This window comes from Denticeps clupeoides, chromosome 11 (genome assembly GCF_900700375.1).
Source record: "Denticeps clupeoides chromosome 11, fDenClu1.1, whole genome shotgun sequence".
NCBI classification, from domain to species: domain Eukaryota; kingdom Metazoa; phylum Chordata; class Actinopteri; order Clupeiformes; family Denticipitidae; genus Denticeps; species Denticeps clupeoides.
Window position 1 is genome coordinate 14,402,442 of NC_041717.1, and position 23,355 is coordinate 14,425,796.

The 23,355-nt window shown below is 42.8% G+C and overlaps 1 protein-coding gene across 50 annotated transcripts in view; it reads right to left on the reverse strand.

The window, feature by feature from the left end:
- Positions 1-318: 318 nt before the first annotated feature.
- The window catches only part of camk2b1 (calcium/calmodulin-dependent protein kinase (CaM kinase) II beta 1), a 53,675-nt gene continuing 30,638 nt past the window's right edge, over positions 319-23,355 (reverse strand). For 5 of the 50 annotated variants that reach the window (XM_028995517.1, XM_028995502.1, XM_028995516.1 and 2 more), the window contains 12 exons: positions 21,638-21,672; positions 19,117-19,149; positions 15,531-15,599; positions 13,229-13,273; positions 11,068-11,116; positions 10,165-10,260; positions 9,878-10,024; positions 9,512-9,667; positions 8,268-8,346; positions 6,805-6,899; positions 5,966-6,200; positions 319-3,770 (listed from right to left, as the gene is read on the reverse strand). In XM_028995517.1, the coding sequence (XP_028851350.1) occupies positions 5,968-6,200; positions 6,805-6,899; positions 8,268-8,346; positions 9,512-9,667; positions 9,878-10,024; positions 10,165-10,260; positions 11,068-11,116; positions 13,229-13,273; positions 15,531-15,599; positions 19,117-19,149; positions 21,638-21,672 (1,037 nt within the window). In that variant the 3' untranslated portion in view covers positions 319-3,770; positions 5,966-5,967. Of the gene's footprint in view, positions 3,771-5,965; positions 6,201-6,804; positions 6,900-8,267; positions 8,347-9,511; positions 9,668-9,877; positions 10,025-10,164; positions 10,261-11,067; positions 11,117-13,228; positions 13,274-15,530; positions 15,600-19,116; positions 19,150-21,637; positions 21,676-23,355 lie in introns of all 50 variants that reach the window. The other 45 variants (XM_028995515.1, XM_028995498.1, XM_028995514.1 and 42 more) reach the window with 26 other exon arrangements.

The window sequence follows — 23,355 nt, forward strand, 5'->3', positions numbered from 1 at the left end:
TTTTTTTTTAAATTATTATTAAATATTGTGCTTTTTTTTTTTTTTGTTACTCACCTGTATCAAAATTGACATCAAGCTAGTGGAGACCATCTAAATATAGTCGTGTATCCATCCATATTCAAAACCCTGTAATCCATATTTGGGGTGACAACAAGTCAACCGAGCAGCAAGGTGGATACACACCAGGACAATTTCTCTCATTCTACATGGTACATTTGTGTAGTGGAGGAGATGTGGAAGTCTGCAGAGGCGATACAAGACCATCCCCCACACCAAATGCTTCAAACTGCACCCGACAAGAGGAGAGGGTGAAGGATGTGGATATTTAAATAGTCATTTTATTGATAACACTTTGATAACACATTGCCTTAAGTCTGGGATTACATAAAGCATGTTGGAGAACAGCAATAATCATAGGAATAGAGGGGATTAAAAACCTTTACTACAGAAACCTAAACTGGTGAAGACGCTGCTTCGGAGAAGGGAGGGTGGAACACGGGACCGAGAAGAGATGCTTGCTCAGTGCAGTCAATGCAGGTGCTCAACAGTGCAGTCCAGTTGGCACAATAACAACAGATAATGCAGGATTTCTTCAAATCTTGCCTAATAATTCAGTCATGCGGTAGCAAATACTGGATTCAGATAATGGCAGATAACAAACATTTATTCTTAAGAAGACTATCGGTTAATAAATATTTAGTACAGCATATGCTGTGATATATAATGTCATTGTGTAGATTCTGTGCTTTGGGATGGTCACTGTCCCATACAGTATCATATACATATATTCAGTTAATATATATATATATAGAGAGAGAGAGTGGGGCCTGCTTGTGGACTACAGACCACCTGCAGTGACAACAGTGAGCCTCATACAAAAGCATGCCATAAAATTGTCATTACCTCTTCATCACCATCGTCTTGTTTCATCACTAATATAGTCATCATGTACAGCATAATTGTCATAATCATCATAATCTTGAGACAAAAATATTTTTATGCACTTACAAAGCTCTGAAAATAGATAAAGAGAAAGGTTTCATAAACCAGCATTCAATATAAAATTAAAATGTAAAAGGAGAAAAGTAAAAAAAAAAAAAAAAACACTAAACCTAGTGTTCAGTTGGCTTGTCATGCAAAGAAATACTAGCTATGGGGCTAGTTAACTGTGTGTGTGTGTGTGTGTGTGTGTGTGTATAAACACACACACAAGCATCGTTTTTTCTCTCTTTAGCAATGTGAATTTTTTCTCTTTATAACGATTACTTGTCAAGGCTTAACACACAGAGAAGAACCTTAGAACGATTTTACATGCTGATTTTTTTTTTCTTTTCAGTTTTTTGGACGGGGGTAAGATCTGTGTGTCATGTCTTCAATCACACGTGGACGTTTACTCAAGATGTTTGACTTCTCATCCTTTTTCACAATAGAGCACAAAAAAATGCAAAAGGAGTCAAATGCAAAGCAATCCAGTGAAGAAACCAAAATTAAAAAAGACACCAGTGATCTGTCTGCCTCACGGTGTTGATGATAATGTGATGAGGAGGGGCTCACCCCAGTTAAAAACCGCCCCCCACCATGTTTTTGTCATTATTTCAGTCTTCGTACGGGGCTTTGACACTGAAACTCCCTGTTTAAAAAAATCCACTCGACTGAGATCAGTAGTACATTTTTCAGCCGCAAGTGTGCAGCTTTCATAGAGCACAACACACCACGGTCCAGAGTGTAGAACGTGAATAATAAAGCTGTACAATGAAAGAAGAAGAAAAAAAGAAAGAATGAAAATACACATTGAGATGAAAGAGTACAACAATAAGTTAATAAATAAATAAATATAACCTAAGTGATTGTCCGCTCAGATGGCCTCTGGGTCATCGCCCTCATCTAACACTCAAGGGGGTGGTGACATCACCACCAGACCAATCGCGACAAAACCTGCATGTGCCCAAATCACCCTGGTAACTCCCGCCGTCCTTGTTGGGGAGGTCAGAGTCCCAGTGCGAGGGCGTGGCTTTGATTGATATGACATTACGCTGCACAACAGGCTAATGACAGAGAAAACAGCCGTCCAGAGCGGTCGCTTCATCCCTTCATCCACAAGGTACACTTCAAATGGCTTTTAAAACACACAAGCACACACTTGCCTTCCTTCCTTCCTTCCTTCCCAGGCTGGTGAGAGGCCATCTTCACCCACACCCAAACCAAAACACACACCGAGGTACACACAAACAAGCAAAGCTGTTAATAGTAATTAGACTAGCGATTAAAATAACAAGATGTTCACTGAAAGAACTGAAATCTAATAAGAAACAGAACAGTATAGTCACACCTGCAAAGGAAACCAACGTTTACCAAACCCCTCCCCTCATTACATCACTTCCCCTCTGTACTCCCACCACGTACACGGACCTCACCTATCTGTCAAACCCGCTTACTGAGCCTCTCTCTCTCTCTCTCTCTCTCTCTCTCTCTCTCTCTCGCACGCTCACATAGTACATACAAAACCACCACCAAAAACAAACACACACTCAACAGCCCGGGTCTCCAGTGCTGTGTGGCGTAGCTCCGATGGACGGGGTAGAATAGTAGCACCTTCTCCTGTGGAGTAGTATGGCTTGTTCTTCATAAGGCTGCAAAGCTGGATCCCCCTTCCTACATGCATCTGTCACAGACTCGTATGGGCAGAAACTGAGGGCTTTTTGTTGTAAATACTGAATGAGAGCAGAAGCAACTTCATGCTATAGAAACAGTCCTCGAAATGCTGGACCTCATCAATTTATAGCTCCCCACTCACCATCGGGAGTTTACAAAAGCCCTCAGCGGGTGGGATATGCAGAGTTTAATTAGGTCAGGTCTGCAAAAAGTGGACAACGGAAGACCCCCATAGTGAAGCATACCAATCCTACCAAAGCAAACACGTCCCACATGCAAACACAAAATCATTCAGCACAGACACACACCACTCTGGGCTCGGCGCTGGAGAAATCGTGTAGACTTGCAATACAGGAAAAAAAACAAAACTGCTAATATCTTTTTCACGTTGACACAATATATAAACAAAATTTCATGCTATCTAAAAATGCTGAGAAACAAACCTGTGATTAGTATTTTATAGACCACTAGCATCCAGAATATGAACTGTACAAAGTACATATACACAGTTGCTGTTGAGTAATAAAAGTAACAATAACATTAATATCAACCATAATCATAACAAGATTGTAAAAACTTTACATGATGGACGCCTGTGGCGCCTGGATGCAGGCAGACATGTGGATCAATTCACATGTGTGTGACACGAGTGTAAAACAGCACACAGAGCGGACGTACTCGGGTCAACAACACTGGATCACTGGACCAACACGTGCCTCCACAAGCTGGCGGCCATTCCCAGTCAGTCCTGGCTTGAGGGGGATTGGTGAGAAAGTGAATGGGTGGGTGATGGTGTGGAGAGCCAGGTGGGTCTGGCTTTAGCAAAGTAAATTTTTCCTTTTTTCTTTAAACAAGGCCATTTTTTTTCAATGTGACTGCCAGGTGAAGCCTGACTGGGTGGGTTTAGGGGAAGGGGATGAGCAGAAGTGGGGAAAAGAGAAGTGCATGCTGGGTAAGGGTTGTCCCCAGTGTGGTAGGCTCAGGCACTACTGGCTCTCAACCACCCAACACTGGTCTTGCGCTCCTTCATCCCTTCTCTCTTTCTCTCTCTCTCTCTCTCTCTCTCTCTCTCCATCTTTCTCTCTGGACAGTCAGATGTGGCTACAGCAGGTCTGCCCCTACGAAAAAAAGAAGAAAACGTAATTTCAGTCATCTCTGTTTCAAATATTCAAATATGTAGTGTACCTGCAAAGTTTGGAGGACAGCATTTGAATGATTTTCTGAGCTATTGTGCTTTGAGACTGCAGGCATAAAACACACTGCACACTTTGCAACTCTGCTTTTTAAGTCTTTGTGCACAGGGACAGTTAAACTAATGTTACATCAAATATGTCCTCTGGATACTTATATAGTCTATAGACCAGTTCTCAATTCCAGTCGTGCTTATTGTAAAAATGTGAGCCATAACATATATAGGGAGTGCAGAATTATTAGGCAAGTTGTAATTTTGAGGAATAATTTTATTATTGAACAACAACCATGTTCTCAATGAACCCAAAAAACTCATTAATATCAAAGCTGAATGTTTTTGGAAGTAGTTTTTAGTTTGTTTTTATTTTTAGCTGTTTTAGGGGGTGATATCTGTGTGTGCAGGTGACTATTACTGTGCATAATTATTAGGCAACTTAACAAAAAAAAAATATATACCCATTTCAATTATTTATTTTTACCAGTGAAACCAATATAACATCTCCACATTCACAAATACATTTCTGACATTCAAAAACAAAACAAAAAACAAATCAGCGACCAATATAGCCCCCTTTCTTTGCAAGGATGGCAAAGCCTGCCATCCATGGATTCTGTCAGTGTTTAGATCTGTTCACCATCAACATTGCGTGCAGCAGCAACCACAGCCTCCCAGACACTGTTCAGAGAGGAGTACTGTTTTCCCTCCTTGTAAATCTCACATTTGATGATGGACCACAGGTTCTCAATGGGGTTCAGATCAGGTGAACAAGGAGGCCATGTCATTAGTTTTTCTTCTTTTATACCCTTTCTTGCCAGCCACGTTGTGGAGTACTTGGACGTGTGTGATGGAGCATTGTCCTGCATGAAAATCATGTTTTTCTTGAAGGATGCAGACTTCTTCCTGTACCACTGCTTGAAGAAGGTGTCTTCCAGAAACTGGCAGTAGGACTGGGAGTTGAGCTTGACTCCATCCTCAACCCAAAAGGGCCCAACAAGCTCATCTTTGATGGTCCCAGCCCAAACCAGTACTCCACCTCCACCTTGCTGGCGTCTGAGTCGGACTGGAGCTCTCTGCCCTTTACCAATCCAGCCACGGGCCCATCCATCTGGCCCATCAAGACTCACTCTCATTTCATCAGTCCATAAAACCTTAGAAAAATCAGTCTTGAGATATTTCTTGGCCCAGTCTTGATGTTTCAGCTTGTGTGTCTTGTTCAGTGGTAGTCGTCTTTCAGCCTTTCTTACCTTGGTCATGTCTCTGAGTATTGCACACCTTGTGCTTTTGGGCACTCCAGTGATGTTGCAGCTCTGAAATATGACCAAACTGGTGGCAAGTGGCATCTTGGCAGCTGCACGCTTGACTTTTCTCAGTTCATGGGCAGTTATTTTGCACCTTGGTTTTTCCACACGCTTCTTGCGACCCTGTTGACTATTTTGAATGAAATGCTTGATTGTTCGATGATCACGCTTCAGAAGCTTTGCAATTTTAAGAGTGCTGCATCCCTCTGCAAGATATCTTACTATTTTTTACTTTTCTGAGCCTGTCAAGTCCTTCTTTTGACCCATTTTGCCAAAGGAAAGGAAGTTGCCTAATAATTATGTACACCTGATATGTCATTAGACCACACCTCTTCTCATTACTGAGATGCACATCACCTAATATGCTTAATTGGTAGTAGGCTTTCGAGCCTATACAGCTTGGAGTAAGACAACATGCATGAAGAGGATGATGTGGACAAAATACTCATTTGCCTAATAATTCTGCACTCCCTGTATAGTTATATTCTGTGCAGAAATGGTTCTGAATACCTGTCTTTGGTTAAGGGCTAATACATCTATATTGACAAAGATGAAGAATGACAAAACCACACAGAGCAAACACAGCACACGGTGCACAGTGAAATGTGTCCTATGCATTTAACCCATCACCTTTAGTGAGCGGTGGGCAGAGGTGAAAGACGTCCAGGGAGCAGTGTGTGGGGACAGTACCTTGCTCAATGGGACCTTGGTGACACCTTGGTGGTTTAGGATTTGAGTCTGCTTCCTTACCCGCTAGGCCACCACTACCCCTGAGTGTGTGCGTCTGCTTTTTTATGTGTGCATGCGCGCGTTATTCTCGGACCTTCACTGCAGTGGTGCTGCTGGAGCCCCTGAACAGTGGAAATGGACGTTCTGCCACTTGGAGTCCCGGCGGTGCCACACACGTGTCTCCTCTGATTGGCTGCTGCGTGGCCGCCCTTGCCCATCTACGTACTGGGTGAGGCGGATGTAGGCGATGCAGGCGGCGTCCTCACCAATCAGGTGCACGTGAGGGTTCAGGATGGTGGTGTGGATGGGCTTGCTGTTCTTAGACAACACTGAAAAAAGAAAGGGAGAGGTGAGGACCTTCAAACAGATGCACACACACTCAACCACCAAGATTAGAATCATTGAAGCCTGCCCCTGTAATGGATACTACAATGTAACTATTGGGTAGCATTTAAAAGTTTGGCCACACCTACTCATTGTAATAAACAAAAAAGAAAGCAAACAAGGCAAAAAGTTGAACATTTGAATCTCTCCAAGCTTTTGCTGTGATGGCAGCATTTCACACACTTGACTTCTCTCCACCAGTTAGACAACGGGGATGGTTTCCAACAGTCCTGAAAATTTATGCTGAACACTTTCTTATCATTCACTCATGTTAATTAGCATCTCATGAAGTGGCTTTTGATGATGACAATAGTGAACAAAGCAGCCATAAAGGTAAAACATACTTCACTTCTCCTGCTATGCTCTCCTGCATTGGATTCTTCAAAATAGCTACATCTTAGTGTCTATAACCACCACAGAGTAGGTGCTTCCAGGTGTTTGACTGGCAGTCTATGTTCAGTGAATATATTCATAGAAATTATATCATTCTAACCTGCATTTGCAACAAGGCAATATAATTGTGAGTGATTGTTATTAAAGTGTGCTTACGATTCTCAAAGTAGAACCTGTGGAAGTCCATCCCCTCCACCAGGTTTCCCAGTGCCTCAGGCTCAAAGGATGTCAGCCCTGGGTCACAGATCTTCCTGTGAAAGGTTGAGGACAAATGTTTCTGATATGTACATGCACACACACACAAATTCTTCAGAATTCTACACACAACACCCCTTAATCTCAACATGAAAAAGTTTACTTGAGGTTTTGGCAAATTTATATACATAGGTATTCCAATATTGAGCTCAGGTGCCTCATGTTTCTCCTGATCATCCTTGAGATGTTTCTGCAACTTAATTGGAGTCCATCTATGGAAAAAAGTTGATTGGACATGATTTGGAAAGGCCCACACCAGTCTATATAAAGTCTCACAGCTGACAGTTCATCTCAGAGCACGAACCAAACATGAAGTCAAAGAAATAGTTTGTTGACCTCTGAGACAGGATTGTCTCATTTACAACATCCAGAGCGACTTACAATCAGTCTCGAGGCACAAATCTGGGGAAGGTTACAGAAAAAACTTTTGAATGTCCCAATGAGCACAGTGGCCTTAATCATCTGTAAGTGGAAGAAGTTCAAACCCTCCAGGACTGTGGGGACCAAGAACCCCATGGTCACTCTGTCAGAGCTCTAGTGGTCCTCTAATGTCAGAGAAGGACCTTCTAGAAAGACAACCATCTCTGCAGTAATCCACCAACTGTATGGTAGAGTGGCCAGACGAAAGCCCCTCCTTAGTAAAAGAGCCAAAAGCCAGTCAAAGAACACTCAGACCATAAGAAACAAAATTCTCTTCTCTGATGAGACATAGTTTGAACTCTTTGGTGTGAATGCCAGGCGTCATGTTTGGAGGTAACCAGGCACTATACCAGGCCAGTACCATCCCTACAGTGAAGCATGGTGGTGGTAGCATCATGCTGTGGGGATGTTTTTCAGCTGCAGGAACTGGTAGACTAGTCAGGATAGGGGGGACGATGACTACAGCTACTTACAGAGACATCCTGGATGTCCTTCTCCAGAGTGCTCTTGAACTTGGTTCATCGGAACTCTGTGATGGTTAATTTCTCAGCAGAGAAACAACCCTATGCACACAGCCAAGATATGGATATGGATATTGATATAGATATTCTGTAAATGTCCTTGAGTTGCCCAGCCAGGGCCTTGAATCCGATTGAACATATCTGGAGAGATCTTAAAATGACTGTGGAACAAGATTCCCATCCAACCTGATGGAGCTTGAGAGGTGCTGCAAAGAGGAAACTGGCCAAGGAAAGGTGTGTCAAGCTTGTGGCATCATATTCAAAAATGCAGTAATTGCTGCCAAACGTGCATCGACAAAGATTTATAAATAATGTCTACAAATGGACAAAACATATATATATTACCTGTACACACACATAAAGCAATATTTAAATAAACTTAAAGCCTTTTTTTATCTATCTCACACACAAAGAGTAACTTACGCATAGGCCTCGAAATCTCCATTGTTAATGGCTTCAATTAGCTGCTCAGTTATCTTGATAATCTCCTGTTTGCGTGCTGCTGAAGAGAGGAAGTGTGGTCAAGTGAATCTCTCAAATACAAATACATTCACACAAATCAGCACAACATGCTGAGCTCATGCTTCATCTGTGGATCGGATTCCATACACACACATTCACAAAAGGAGCTCTAGTTATAACCGCATTGGTAACAGGCCATTCAACACGATAGCAACAAAATAATATGTTATATTTTAGAATGTAGGGTACCCTCTGAAAAAAGTGATACATACTTACATCTACAGTACAGTACAAAAGCTTTAGGCATTTTTTCACATTTACAACACTAACTATGTAAATGTGTAAATAATAATTATGAAAAAGTGAAATTAAGTGACATAATTTTATTTGATTTCCTGTTCATTTGATGTTCTGTTTTGAAAAAATATTGTTTAAAAATGTTCATTGCTGCTCAGAGAATAATAGAACAACAGCATCTCTTTCTCTATATGAATAATGTCACTGTTTAATGAAAATAATGACATTCTGCAATAAACAGTTTAGGTAAATTGACAGGGTTTTGTTATGTTAACAAAAATGCTTGCAGATAAAAAGTGGTTTTGTTTTCACTGGTTTGTGTTTGTGCCTTTTGACTTTTGCACAGTAGTGTATATTTTTTATATTAATACCTTTGCAAAAGTGAAAAAAGAAAAGCAACAGAAATGAGTGAAAATGTACACTAATGCGTAAGGGTGTACCTCAGTATAACTCGAATTACAGACACCTCAAATGAACACTGTCCACAAACCTGCATACAAAGGCTGTCATCGCAATCCTTTTTACAGTATTTGGTGCACGTCCCACAATTCAAATAAAAATGTTAAAAAGCAGGCAGTGCAGCAAAACACTACCTGTCGGTCAACCATTGTATTCATGCCATGCACAAGTTGGACTCACTTTTAATCCCTGGGTTTGCTGTTCCCTAAGTTTTGCAGGCGCTCATAGAGTCACACAACAGGCAATCCATCTGACCATCCAGACTTTTTAGGCACTGCTTTATTTCAGCACCAGTCCTTTACACAATGTTGTTCTACAGTAAGCATCACTGAGCACTTCCCAAGTATGCCGCCGAATACAAACTCGAGCCGTTATGATGCACGTTGCACACTATGTGGATGCAGGAGGTCAGCATTAGCAGCCAGCTGGGGGGGACACGTTGTACTCACACTGGACAGGCAGTGAGGGGCTGACAGGAGGCATGGGTGGTGGAGGGGAGGGCTGGGTGACGGGGGGCGTGGCCCGCTGGGGCGCTGGCTCCGCATCTGTGTGAGCGGGCGCGGCCCCCCGCCGGATACTGCTCAACACATCCGTGAGGTGGGACACTTGGGGGAGGACAAAGCAGGGGCAGCATGTGCAGGGTTGAGTGAGAGATGAATGAAGGAAGGGAAAGACAATAAAAGTGAAGCAAACACAGAACAGAATAGGTGCCTCAAGATGGATGTTCTGACTCTTAATAAATCAGCCCATAGACAAGTAAGTGATGGTGATGCCCCTGCTTCAGTGTGAACAAAGTTCTGGTCCTCTGTACTTACTCTGCAGGGGATTGGCAGAGGGTTGGGGTGGTGGTGGGGAGGGTGTGGAGAGGACCGCTGGGGGGGGGGAGGCGGCGGCCCCTTCACCATCCGCCATGGGTCCTGAGCTCCGCCGCACAGAACCCAACAGGTCAGAGAACTTGGTGGCTGGCAGAGGAAGGACGGGAGGGGGAGTTGATATTGATAGGAGGAAGACGAGTTGAGGGTAGGGCGTTAGGTCGCGTGACCATAGAGGGGGGGCACTGTGGGTGCAGGGGTCACATGGCGCAGCCAGCATGCTGACTTACAGAAGACGGCTGGGGAGGGACCCTGGGCCGGGGCGCCGTCGGACTGGGAGCTGGTACTGCACTGGGTCTTTACTGAGGCACTATCTAAACTCTTCCCTGGGCAGCCATTACCGCCACAGGAGAGATGAGAGAGAAAGAGAGGGAGGAGCACCGGAATGGCATGGGGAGAGAAGAGACAACATGAATGAAGAAAACATGACCGTGATCACAATGGAAATGGCAGTTAGCGGCAGAGACTCGAGCTCCTGACAGCAGGTTGGGTTGGAGTACGATCTCGGGGGCAGCGCTTCCTGTCTCAGGCAGTAATGACGTCCGACTTCACACTCCAGTAACTCACTATCGCCACAGTGGTATTACTAGACAGGACAAGCCACTGCTAGCTAAACAGCATGCTAACTTCTCTGAACCACAATACATCTTTCACATAACATCAGAAGAGTTATTATATGCTGGTGATACATTTTGATATTCAGGATGATAGCATCAATGCCATGAATGTTAAAATTGAGCATAAATTCACGAGTAACATATTGTAGCATAAAAAAGAAATATATAAATATGCATCTAGACGGAGGCAGACAGCACAAACGGTAGAATTTGGATTGAGCCACCGTCATGAACTTCACCCGTAGACACAGACAAAATGGAAGAGTCACAAGATCTCTCACCAGGCTCCAGTCCTGCAATCCTGCACGAATCCAACCATCGCTGCTCTGTTTAACTACTGCCCATCACAGTGTCAGGACAAACAAACCCTATAACGTTTCCTTACTAAAAATACAGCAAGGTGCCCTTGTGTTGGTACAATAGAGCCAGCTGAGGGCTGACCGGAGTCTGGGTACCCCTTTAGATGGAAGGTGGAAACAGACAAACATGGATGGGAAAAAAAGACTAGAGCCTCACCTTTCACGTCTTCATCCTCCACGGTGGCGTTGCTGCTGTCGGACGACTCCTGCAGAGAATCAGTACCACCATTATATTATCTCATATACATGGTAGAACACACTAGCTGCTTAGTGCATCAAGGAACGTCTGAAGAAGTTAATAGCACAAAGGATAATGTAATATTAGTAACACATATGACTGGTGTGTTAAAACTATAATGCAAACCAATACAACAATAACAACACATGTTCACATTTGAGACAATAAAGCTGTTTAATTGATCCAACAAAGTTATCAAATCAAAGTAGAATCTTTCAGGAGCAAGGCAGACTTTCCTTCTGCTTCGAAAAGTTTCCATAATGACTGAGCTGGGATGGCAATAAGCGACCTACTGATGGAAGTTTTATAGGCAAATTCTTACCCAAACTCTTCATGACTACATCCTTGGTTCTATTACTGGTTGTACTCTCTATGTCCGAATACTCTGAGATTACTGTTCATGTTCACAGATGCAGTTAAATGCAGTGTAGATATTATTCCCGATATTTTCAATCAACTATAGCTAATATCCTTACCATCCTCACATAATATCCTGGCAGTGAATAAATGGTTTTAATAAATCATTTTCATATTAAAATCCTGTGTAAACTAGTAAGCTGGTTAAAATACTTACTATTTATGTCCTACTACATACTGATACTACTAAAGTACTTAATGATATCATAATGGTGGTAAATATTCTGAGGTGGGACTGAGAACTAGTAAAATACTCTACACTTTAACAAAACCTCATATACATACAACATATCTCATGACGGATGGTAAAGGGTCTATATTATGGTATTACAACAGTGTGTTCTGGAGAAAAACCTCCCTTAAATTTAAATTTCAAATGTGCAGAACTTTATCATTAACCACTGCATTTTTCTTTAAACAAAATACAGTGTATACATGCATTACACCGCATACCCTGTATACCAGGTACTTATCAAGTCTCTTTAATCACATTCTTAAGAATAAAGTGTAAGAGTAATAAAGTTCTTTGAACAGTTTTTGAATAAAATAAAATTAAATTTGTATTTTCCTCAAAATACTATGAAATCAATTAAACACAGGGCTGCTGAGCTTCCACTCATAGCAGTGGACGATGTCACATGCAAGGGGGAGGGGGTGGTCACTTGAGATACCAAGCAGCATGCTGTTGCTACAGCAGTACCCGTCACCAAGGACACAATTTCACATTCAAACTAGGCCAGCCCCTCCCCGTGCCTTAAAGTGGGACAGTGTGCATAAGGCTGTATGCCAGAGCCACAGCTCTGCTGTTTAACACTCAACAGCCTGTCTGCCGACACGCTGACAGAAGACACAGGAAATGGAAACCGACTCATTACTGTATATGACACGGTGGTGTGCAAGCGAAACATTTCCTACTGGCTCTTCCAACACCGAAGTGCAGTTTCAACCTCAACACACAAGGTGTCCCCGTTTCCCAAGAAAGCAGTGCTGGGGGGGGGGAGCCTTCAGCCATTCCTGGCCCGCTGCTGCCCTTTTGTCCCAATTCAGATGGCTGATTGTTGAATTCTGCATATTCCCCTTAAACACATCTGACTTGAGCATGAAAACCTTGTTGTATTCACAGAGTTGGTTATTTTCTGTAGAAAATGTGAGGCATTTAATTCAGCCGTAGTTAATATCTGTAGTTCAAAACTAAGTGATATCAGATGAGCTGCTGCCTCAGTGGGTTAATTAATGTGTCCATGTATGACATCAGACTACTTATTGTGTGTGTGTGTGTGTGTGTGTGTGTGTGTGTGTGTGTGTGTGTGTCTGCATGCAAGCGCTATCCCCTCTGGCAAATTATTGAACCCCCGCATTATTTTAGAACTGTAGACCCAAGTAAAGAATGCATGTTTGAAAGAGAATCTGATTTGTGTGTCTGTGTATGTGTGTATGATACAGCACATGCAGTAAAACTACTGCGCCTATCTACAGCAACAAACTCCCTGACAGGGACAGCCGTGCAGCCCTCCCACTTCAAAAACACACACACATACACAGTAATAAACTCTCACACTCTGTGTGTGTGTGTGTGTTTGTGTGTGTGTGATGTCACAGCCCATGTCACACTCAATGGGATGCTGTGAGGGAACAAAAATCAGACGGGATGAGGGACGGATACCTTAATCCCATCCACTGGATTATGGATAACTGTGGTCTGAGACTCCTACAGAGTGAAAGAGAGACAGAAAGAGGCGGAGATGAAAACTCATACAGAAGAAAGATGGAGAGTTGAGGGATGGTGTGAGAAGAAATGAGATCTCACAGCAGAAAGGAAATAAAATAAAATATTGTGCTTGTCCCTTGGTAATGGGAGAAGTGGGAGTGGATGAAGGCAACACTGCAGATCATTCTCTATCGCTCTCTCACTGACACACACACACACACACACAAAAACAGACACACAAATTAGCCTGAGGGGAGGTACAAGGCTGCAAAAAAAGGCCAGTGGGTTGTGTGCCAAACCTAGGAACAATCCTGCACTGCAGAATTCTTCTAGCGCCTCACACACAGGCAAAGTACTGACAAAACAATCGAAGTCCCTCAGCCAATCAGAGCCAGGCAGACCATACCTGCTCCTTCACGTCCAACGATCGATATGGTGCAGAGGAACACTGCTCATGCTCTATTTGTATGACGTCAGCAAATAATGTCACCGTCATGTGATGTCACCTGTGGTTTCTATACCCTATACAGGTGTGTATAAGGACATTTCCCTTGCTCCTGCAGAACAAAGAGGACACCCCTACATAACACAAACGTCGCTGCAAGATGGCACAGCAAGTGTGGTCATTTTGCAGGTGCAATTTGCTGGAAAAATGCACCAAAGACAACACTTGTTTTTATACTTTCATACCTATATTCTGTACATGATACATTTGTTACATAACTATTACCATAGGTAACATATAAAAACAAGTGTGTGAGTGTAAAACAGAAATGTCACAGGCCACACATCACAGCACATTCACCTCCTACTCGCATCGAGTCCGCTCTACAGGAAGTCACACTCTTGTCGCGACCAATCAGCAGCCAGCCAGCTGTCTTTGGTTCTGCAGTATGATGTTGTCATCGCTATGACAACCGTAACCCTGGGCAACAGGCGGTAGAAGAACCAGGCTGTGAGGAGAACCCAGGGAGGGCGAGGGGGTTAAACCACAGGGGAGCCTGATCTCCACCAGTACAGGTCCTGAAATAGCGCCTGCTGCCACTGCACCTCCACCTCCTGCTGCCACTAACCCTGGCGCTGCCCATCATCTACTGAGACCAGTCACCAGTCATCTCCATCAGGGGCCATGATGGAGCGCTCGTCTGACAAATGAGGGTCAGTTAGGCTCCATTAACGCACTTCAACAGACACAACCACATATTCACGTTACCCAAGCAGTGCTGAACCATCTCAGTTACACCACAAGTATCCTGATTGGCTGAGAGGAATCCTGGGAGTTCATTATTTTTATCAGGTCTTTTTAAATTTCATTGTACATTATTGCACAGTTAAAAGTCTGTATCACAGAGCCATCTTTTTATTAAGATTTAAACCATCTATATACACCATCAGTTTTTAATTTGTTAAAAAAAAGATTTTTATGCATTTCATTTAGTCCCACCCCATATGTGACAGCAGATCATTACTACTACCTTTTTTACTTTAATTGCTACATTATTTCTGTAAGAATCACTGCTATTATTCAGCACACATTTCGTGAAAGCCCTCAATTAAGTAATGACTCATCAATGCCCAATCATAACCTCTTACTAAACGAATAAATGAAAATGATCTGTAAATCTGGCCAGTGTAAGGTCTCCAGACTTTCATTTCACAGTAATGAGCAATAATAAGATACTTATAATTGTGTTATTTTGACATTGACATTTATGGCATTCAGTAGACGCCCTTATCCAGAGTGACTTACAATCAGTAGTTACAGGGACAGTCCCCCCTGGAGACACTCAGGGTTAAGAATCTTGCTCAGGGACACAATGGTAGTAAGTGGGGTTTGAACCTGTGACTTTGTGGTCTTCTGGTTCAAATTTGTGGTCCTCTGTATTCATTCAACATCAATGCTGTTTTCTTAATTCATGTAATGATATCAGATTTATATGCTTTTTAAATTGAAAAATAATTAAACACCAGCAAAAACAAGCAGTATGTTACATCCATTTACCAACAAATAAACTTGTAACAAATAAAGTCCCAAATGCCATCTATAGCACTAGAAAATTCTTCATGAACAGTGGCAATAAGAACATCTTTCAATGGTAGAATCAGTACACGTGTTTCAATGCACTGATAAACTGTTTTCTGGCCACTCGTTTAAAGATGTGGCTCTTGCCAAAGAATAACAGGGTCAGGCCAACACCAGTGGAGTAAGAGAAGAAGAAGAAGGAGAGGAGAGGAAGGGAGGTGAAGAGGTAAATACCAGAGCAGGAGAGGGGAGGTTTCCTTTGGGACTGGTGACTATGCTGTTTTTCGTGCTGTTTGACTGGGGCTGTGCAGGGAAACATGACAAAAAGGGTTAAAAAGTGGGTTAATCGGTGAGGGAGAGGGATAATATTACCATCAACACAGCAAAAACCAACAGCAAGCAGAGACACAGTGTGCAGTGAATTCTACTGTTATACTAGCACTGAGTTCCATAAATGTCTCTTTTGTGCCAATTATTCAAGTTAAATTCACCAGTTGGTTCCTGATGAGTGTTATCAGAACAGGACACAGAAAGGAGAGTGCACGTGACCCACGCTGCCTGCAACCTGAAAGGTCAGGCAGGCACTCAGCAGAGCAGATGATGGCCTTCACCAAAACCCAGACGGCAGGGCAGGACTAGTTGAGCAGAGGTGAATCAGAAGTAGATAGCGAAATGTTGCCGATTGCAGAAAGAGGACAGAAGAGATGAGTGGAGAACTCAGAATGAATTAGAAAGCGGAAGCAGACAAGCATGGACAGATGACACACACACACACACACACTCCTATGTTTCCTACGTCTAACACTTCTACCTCTACATTATTCAATTATTCAAAAGACTCTAGCAATGCACGAACATCAGGCTTTCTGATATTATCATATTGTGACCTACACACACACACACACACACAAACATACAACATCAGAGCTTCTAGTAATGACATCAAAGCTCTACTATATTTTCACAATGACATTGCACATACACACGCACAACAAATTACACAATTCTGACTCCAACAATATACAGGGAGTGCAGAATTATTAGGCAAGAATAAATTTTATTATTGAACAACAACCATGTTCTCAATGAACCCAAAACTCATTAATATCAAAGCTGAATGTTTTTGGAAGTAGTTTTTAGTTTGTTTTTATATTTTTAGCTATTTTAGGGGAATATCTGTGTGTGCAGGTGACTATTACTGTGCATAATTATTAGGCAACTTAACAAAAAACAAATATATACCCATTTCAATTATTTATCTTTACCAGTGAAACCAATTGTCACGGCCAATACACCTCCAGCCCACCAGAGAGTGCCAGACAAGCCGGGGAGACGGCAACCCTGAAACGGAAGTGAGAGCGGGCAGCACCAAGTATAAAAGCTAGATGACACTGAGGAGACACTGCCCGCTCTTTGACGAATTTACTTCCATAGACGCCAGCCTTATTTTCCCACGCCCGACTGATTGATATCCATGACCACGACCTTTGCCTGTCCCCGACCTAGAACTTTGCCTGCCCCTCTTGTGACGCCGATCTCTAATCGGATTCTCCAGTGTGACCACGACCTTCGCCCGCCATTGACCTTGAGTTTGCCTGCCCCCTTTTGCTAATACGATCTTCCCCGTTACCCCCCACGGAGCCAGAGTTCCCTCCCCGCCGCGCTGCGGCGCTTCCACGGCCACACTCCCGCTCCAGCTCACCTCCGGCTGCCTTATCACCGGCCAAGCGCCTCCGGTCCTCCTCTCCCAGTACGACGACTACTCCACCCGCTCCAAGCATGCCTGCGAATGCGTCCCCGAACTCGGCCAGTGACACCAATATAACATCTCCACATTCACAAATATACATTTCTGACATTCAAAAACAAAACAAAAACAAATCAGCGACCAATATAGCCACCTTTCTTTGCATGGATTCTGACAGTGTTTTGATCTGTTCACCATCAACATTGCGTGCAGCAGCAACCACAGCCTCCCAGACACTGTTCAGAGAGGTGTACTGTTTTCCCTCCTTGTAAATCTCACATTTGATGATGGACCACAGGTTCTCAATGGGGTTCAGATCAGGTGAACAAGGAGGCCATGTCTTTAGTTTTTCTTCTTTTATACCCTTTTTTGCCAGCCACGTTGTGGAGTACTTGGACGCGTGTGATGGAGCATTGTCCTGCATGAAAATCATGTTTTTCTTGAAGGATGCAGACTTCTTCCTGTACCACTGCTGGAAGAAGGTGTCTTCCAGAAACTGGCAGTAGGACTGGGAGTTGAGCTTGACTCCATCCTCAACCCAAAAAGGCCCCACAAGCTCATCTTTGATGATACCAGCCCAAACCAGTACTCCACCTCCACCTTGCTGGCGTCTGAGTTGGACTGGAGCTCTCTGCCCTTTAGCAATCCAGCCACAGGCCCATCCATCTGGCCCATCAAGACTCACTCATTTCATCAGTTCATAAAACCTTAGAAAAATCAGTGTTGAGATATTTCTTGGCCCAGTCTTGACGTTTCAGCTTGTGTGTCTTGTTCAGTGGTGGTCGTCTTTCAGCCTTTCTTACCTTGGCTATGTCTCTGAGTATTGCACACCTTGTGCTTTTGGGCACTCCAGTGATGTTGCAGCTCTGAAATATGGCCAAACTGGTGGCAAGTGACATCTTGGCAGCTGCACGCTTGACTTTTCTCAGTTCATGAGCAGTTATTTTGCACCTTGGTTTTTCCACACGCTTCTTGCGACCCTGTTGACTATTTTGAATGAAATGCTTGATTGTTCGGTGATCACGCTTCAGAAGCTTTGCAATTTGCAAGACTTTTCTGAGCCTGTCAAGTCCTTATTTTGACCCATTTTGCCAAAGGAAAGGAAGTTGCCTAATAATTATGCACACCTGATATAGGGTGTTGATGTCATTAGACCACACCCCTTCTCATTACAGAGATGCACATCACCTAATATGCTTAATTGGTAGTAGGCTTTCGAGCCTATACAGCTTGGAATAAGACAACATGCATGAAGATATACTCATTTGCCTAATAATTCTGCACTCTCTGTATACACACGCACACACACACAAACACACACATACATATATATTTTTTTTTACAGCATTTTGAGGTGTGAGGACAGATACTGGTTGGCTGACTTAGGCAAACTACCCTCTCATTAAGCAGTGAGAGCCTGAAGGCCATCCGGAGCCTAAGGGTGCCTAAGGTTATTGTTGTGAGGCATCAGGGAGAGATGAGCAGCAATATCAATGTGACTGAGAACTTTGTCTATTCAACTAATAATCAAGAAAGGACATGGACAGGGTCACTCAAACACCAGTGGGTTCTCAGATCCAAGAAGAACAATATGGCCTTTATAACAGTGCATTTCCCAATCATGGTGCACAATATCGTGAGCACAATAGACATGTTACAGCGAGGATGATTCTGGCGATATTTCTATAAACTGAGTAAAACCTAGTTGTACAGAGTAACTCCTACAGCTGCAATCACTTCATTACTTGTAAAAGGTAAGATCAAGAAAAGCTAGCTGTAACTAGATAATTTAACACAGGTAAAAATAAAAGCTTTAACACCTTGCTTAATCAAATGGTGTTATCTCTTGAACTGTTTATGGGCGCCAGTAATGACCACTATTCTTCCAGGAAGAAAGAAGACAAGAAGACCAAGCGTAAGGATCGGATTAAAAGAAAGCAAGTGGAAGCCATCTAAGGACTGGATGCAGGAGGAAAAGAAGGAAGGAAGCCGTATAGTTGGAGAGGAGCTGGTAAGAGAGAAAGCAGTAGCTGGAGGGGAAGAGTAGGTTGGGGCTGGAAACGCTGGGCTCACCATGTACTGAACAGTGGAGCTGGACTTCCGTTTCTTCTCCAGGCAATGGAGAAAATGAAGAGAGAGAGATGGGGAGAGGGAAGGACAGGTGAGGTAATCGCCATGTTGGAGTACAAACACACTCAACACAGGCTTTAGCAAATCCCGACCCCTCAAAAGGGGAAGAAAGCATCCAGACCCAGAGGGCAAGGCAAGGAGTCCACCAATGGCCTTCAGTGGAGGAGATTAAGGCACAGGATTTACTAAAGGTCTGAACATGTGTTAGGATGTGTTAAACTGTCAGCATCAGCTAAAAATCATGACTTCTACTAAGATCTGGTGCGGAAGCTTCAATGAGCGAGTTGGATAAGGCTGCATATACCACGTTCATGAACATCAGTATGTATAACCGCTGTGCGCATGTAATCTGCACGTTTTGCAAAAAGCTGGTACATCATCATACATTCAGGGAACATTTACTGATGTTCCTGCATCTGTTCACAAAGTAATCAGTCACAATTAATCTTTTTTTTTAATTGATTAATTAGACATAACACTACTCATATTCCACAGATCTATTTATTAAAAGATGATGAATTTCATTCTCATAACATTTGCTATCATAATGCATCCTAAAAACTATTTTTATCCACAGCTCAAAAAAAAAAAAATATTTTCAAAATTCAATGTCTGTTATTTAAAAGCTATTTAAGATATTATTACATCAAATAGGAAACCACTAATTGGAAGCCGTTCCAATTTGTGTGTTAATCAGACTTTTTTAGTTTCCGCCCCTCAGAGGAAACCAACATTAATGGAGGTTTGAGGTCAGAGAGCTATGAAGAGTTTCAATAAATACATGCCACTCTCTCGCTACTCAGCTTATAATAGTAGAACTTTTTCAGTGCGATCCAGGTTCTTAAAACATGTACTGCAGTCTTTGGACTAGATGTTCCCCGTGTTGTCAGACCTGGCTTAATGGTGTGAAGGCAGGACTCAGATAAGCCAGTGAGAAAAAGGCATTCTATGAATGGCATTAATAGAACATTCCCATGTCATGCCTTCCTATTAAAAGCCCCTACTGGACGAGCTCAACGGTCTGGGGCTGATTAGGTCATGGTGTAGTAACCAGTGTGAGGCTGGAGCCTTCAGCAGAGTGTCACACGGGGTGTCAGCTGCGGTGGACTTTCACTCTGACTCAGACTCAAGGCTATTCCTGGAACCAGATTCTCTCTCTCACACACACACATATACACACACACACATTTATACATGGGGGACTAAAGCAAAAATGCACACATATATTGCACACAAACACACTTTTATAGACACACAAGAGTACTGCATTAAGAGGCAAGAGAATTAAATATGAGAAGCACTCTGTAATCTATGAAGGTTTAAACAGTAAGTGAATCTGTATGTGGTGTGTGTGTGTATGAATGTGTGAGTGACAAAGTGCAATAAAAGGAGACAGGTGGCATGAAAGGGGAGGGGGAAAAGGAATTGGAAAAACACACACACACACACACACCATTAGAACCCACACACTCCCTATGCTGAGCGCCAGGAGATTTGTATAGTGAGGGGCACTGTGTAAAAAGAAAAAAAGTCAAATAAAACTGTCATGTATAATTTGACTGCATCTGTCAGGCGGCTGCACGCAATGCAGTCCCTGTCTCTCATGAATGTGGAGAGATGACAATAAAGAAGCAGTACAGATCCCAGGTCAGCACCTTAATCCCCTGCTATAAGCGATCTGCATATGCAAGCTCATATATACATTCATGCAAATCAGTATGCAACTCTGTGGTGCATTATGGAACGACGGTGTGCATGTAATTTGCACCAATTCCGCATGTAATGCCCTCAAACCCACTTAAAAACAGGTACTGATCTCAAGCCAGCAGCTTCCATGCTTGTGTAAGCCATATTCTGTTATATATCTTTTGTTCTCATTCTGTTCACGCTTACACAGACAGACAGAAATAAACGGCAAACTGCAGGGGTGGGGAAGGGGGGCACCCTCCTTCTGGCCGGATGGAGCTCGTTTGGGTAAGATGATCTGTTCTGTCCACCCTTCACCAGAGACAGGGTGCGACGTGAGGAAAGGTGGCTTGTGACTGGGCCACTGTTAAATCTTTTACGTGTTTTAGAGTGCAATGGAGTCTATTTTAGAACCATGTTGTGGAATGCAAAAAAAAAAAAGTAAATTAGGCCAGATTAAAAATTAAGTGAAGCTTCGGCAGTAAGTAAGGGACATAAATGAAGACCGGATTACATCCTCCTGATGGGTTTCAAATTTCCTAAAACAAAGAACTAATATCACTTCCTCCATAATACTTAAACATAAACACAAGGTAGCCAAAGCCATTTGAGCAACAGTGACAAAGTCTCCTAAATGTTCACACACACACAAACACACACACACGCATGTCGGCAGACAAAACAGCAGCAGAAGCACTGGCTGAGAGAGCAGTGATTGGGAAACAGAACAGGGAGAAGGAGGGAGTCCGAAGGAACAAAAGTCAGGAGTAGCCCATACCTTGACGTCGGCCTTCTTATTCAGCAAACTCTTGGCTGCTTTAAGAGAGAAAAGAGAAAGCGGAGTTTCAGTGGGACGCGCAGTCAGAGAGGGATGGGCGAGGCAGAACGGGATTACCTATAAAGCAACCTGTGGATGAAACAAGTGGTAAAAAAAAAGACACAATAAAACGAGCTGGCAAGAAGCTCTCTTTAGACCGGAGCTACTGATGCAGCACTGGACGGTGAACACTGAGAGAACAAGGCGGCTTTCCTCACACAGCAGACATAAATGCAATTACCCATAACACCCTGAGAAACCCAGCATTAAAAGCAGCACTAACTGCCTCACAATTAAACTACACAAGCTTGTCAATGCAGAAAATGGCCTAAAGTGACTCCTATTACAGCCTCAAGCATGTATAACACACATTTTTAAATACTAAACATTATACAAAAGCGACACCACCACCCTATGTAGCTACATAAAAAGCTCACTGAGTAAACTAAGGATTATTAATATTAAACTTAATATTAAACTTTATCATCCAGACAGCTGTTAATATTTCATATTTCAAGTTCTTTGAGTGCACCACATTCCTTAACATCCATTAAGAGGCATACTGAGGGCCGGGAATGCTCAAGGGTCTGCCATTAAAAAAAGTTTAATTTCTATGAAAATTATTTTTACTGTGCATAATAAAATATTTATTTTATTAAATATTCCCCATCAGAAAAATAGTGCATCATATATAAATACTGAAGCAAATTGAAGCTTTAACATAAAATGTTAAGTGTATTAAAAACATGTCAGTATGGTTAAATATTTTCCCCTTCCTTTGCGACCTCAGTGGAAAGAGACAACGCTAAGGTCATTGTGAATTTTCAAAAAGCTCATCCAGGGCCTCTGCTACAAATGTCACATAAGGAATAGTTAGGAACCACAGAGAAGTACTTGAGCACAAACTCAAACCCTTACCTTGCCAAAATTACAGAAGCACAAGGAAAGGAAAGGAAGACATTATGAGGTCAAAGGTCAAAGCTTTTTTTTTTTTCTTAATCCCTGCAAGGAATCATCATTAAAATTGAGCAAGGCTTGGGGGTTTGTGTGGCTGGTCTTCAGAGCAGCAGTAGAAAGAGAGGCAGTGAGATTGGGAGAGAAAGAACACTCTTTAAGATTATGAATATTTGATCAGCATGCTCGGAAAAGGCAGCTGGCTCATATATAAAGCAAAGCCTACTGCTCGGCAGCACAGTGAAAAGGGGGCACAGCCTTCTCCAGCCACTGCCACCCCCAGCCAGCCACCAACTTCAGATATGCATATCTCGTCTGACGATAATGGAGTTATCTGGCCCAATGCTTGCACCAGGCGGTGGCACTGAAAGAATCAAGGGAAAATTAAATGACTGATAAGATTGGATATATAAAACTATTTCTTTCACAAGGAAATGTGCCCTGGCAAGTCTGATATAGTCTGGGTCACATTGTCACGATTGGCTGCAGCTGGAGACGCACCTGGCACCAATCTGCATGACAGCAGGGAGGTTATAAGGAACTTCTGAGCAGCAATTCGGGGCTGCAACATTTTATGTGGACCGTACGACTTGTGTGTACAGCTGTTTTCAGTTCTGGCAATCACCACACCCCTGTGGGTTAGTTTATGTTTTTCCCATTTAGTTTCCCCTGTTTTTGGCCCTCGTGCCGTTTTATTTATGTTTAATAAACCATTGTTTCCCAGT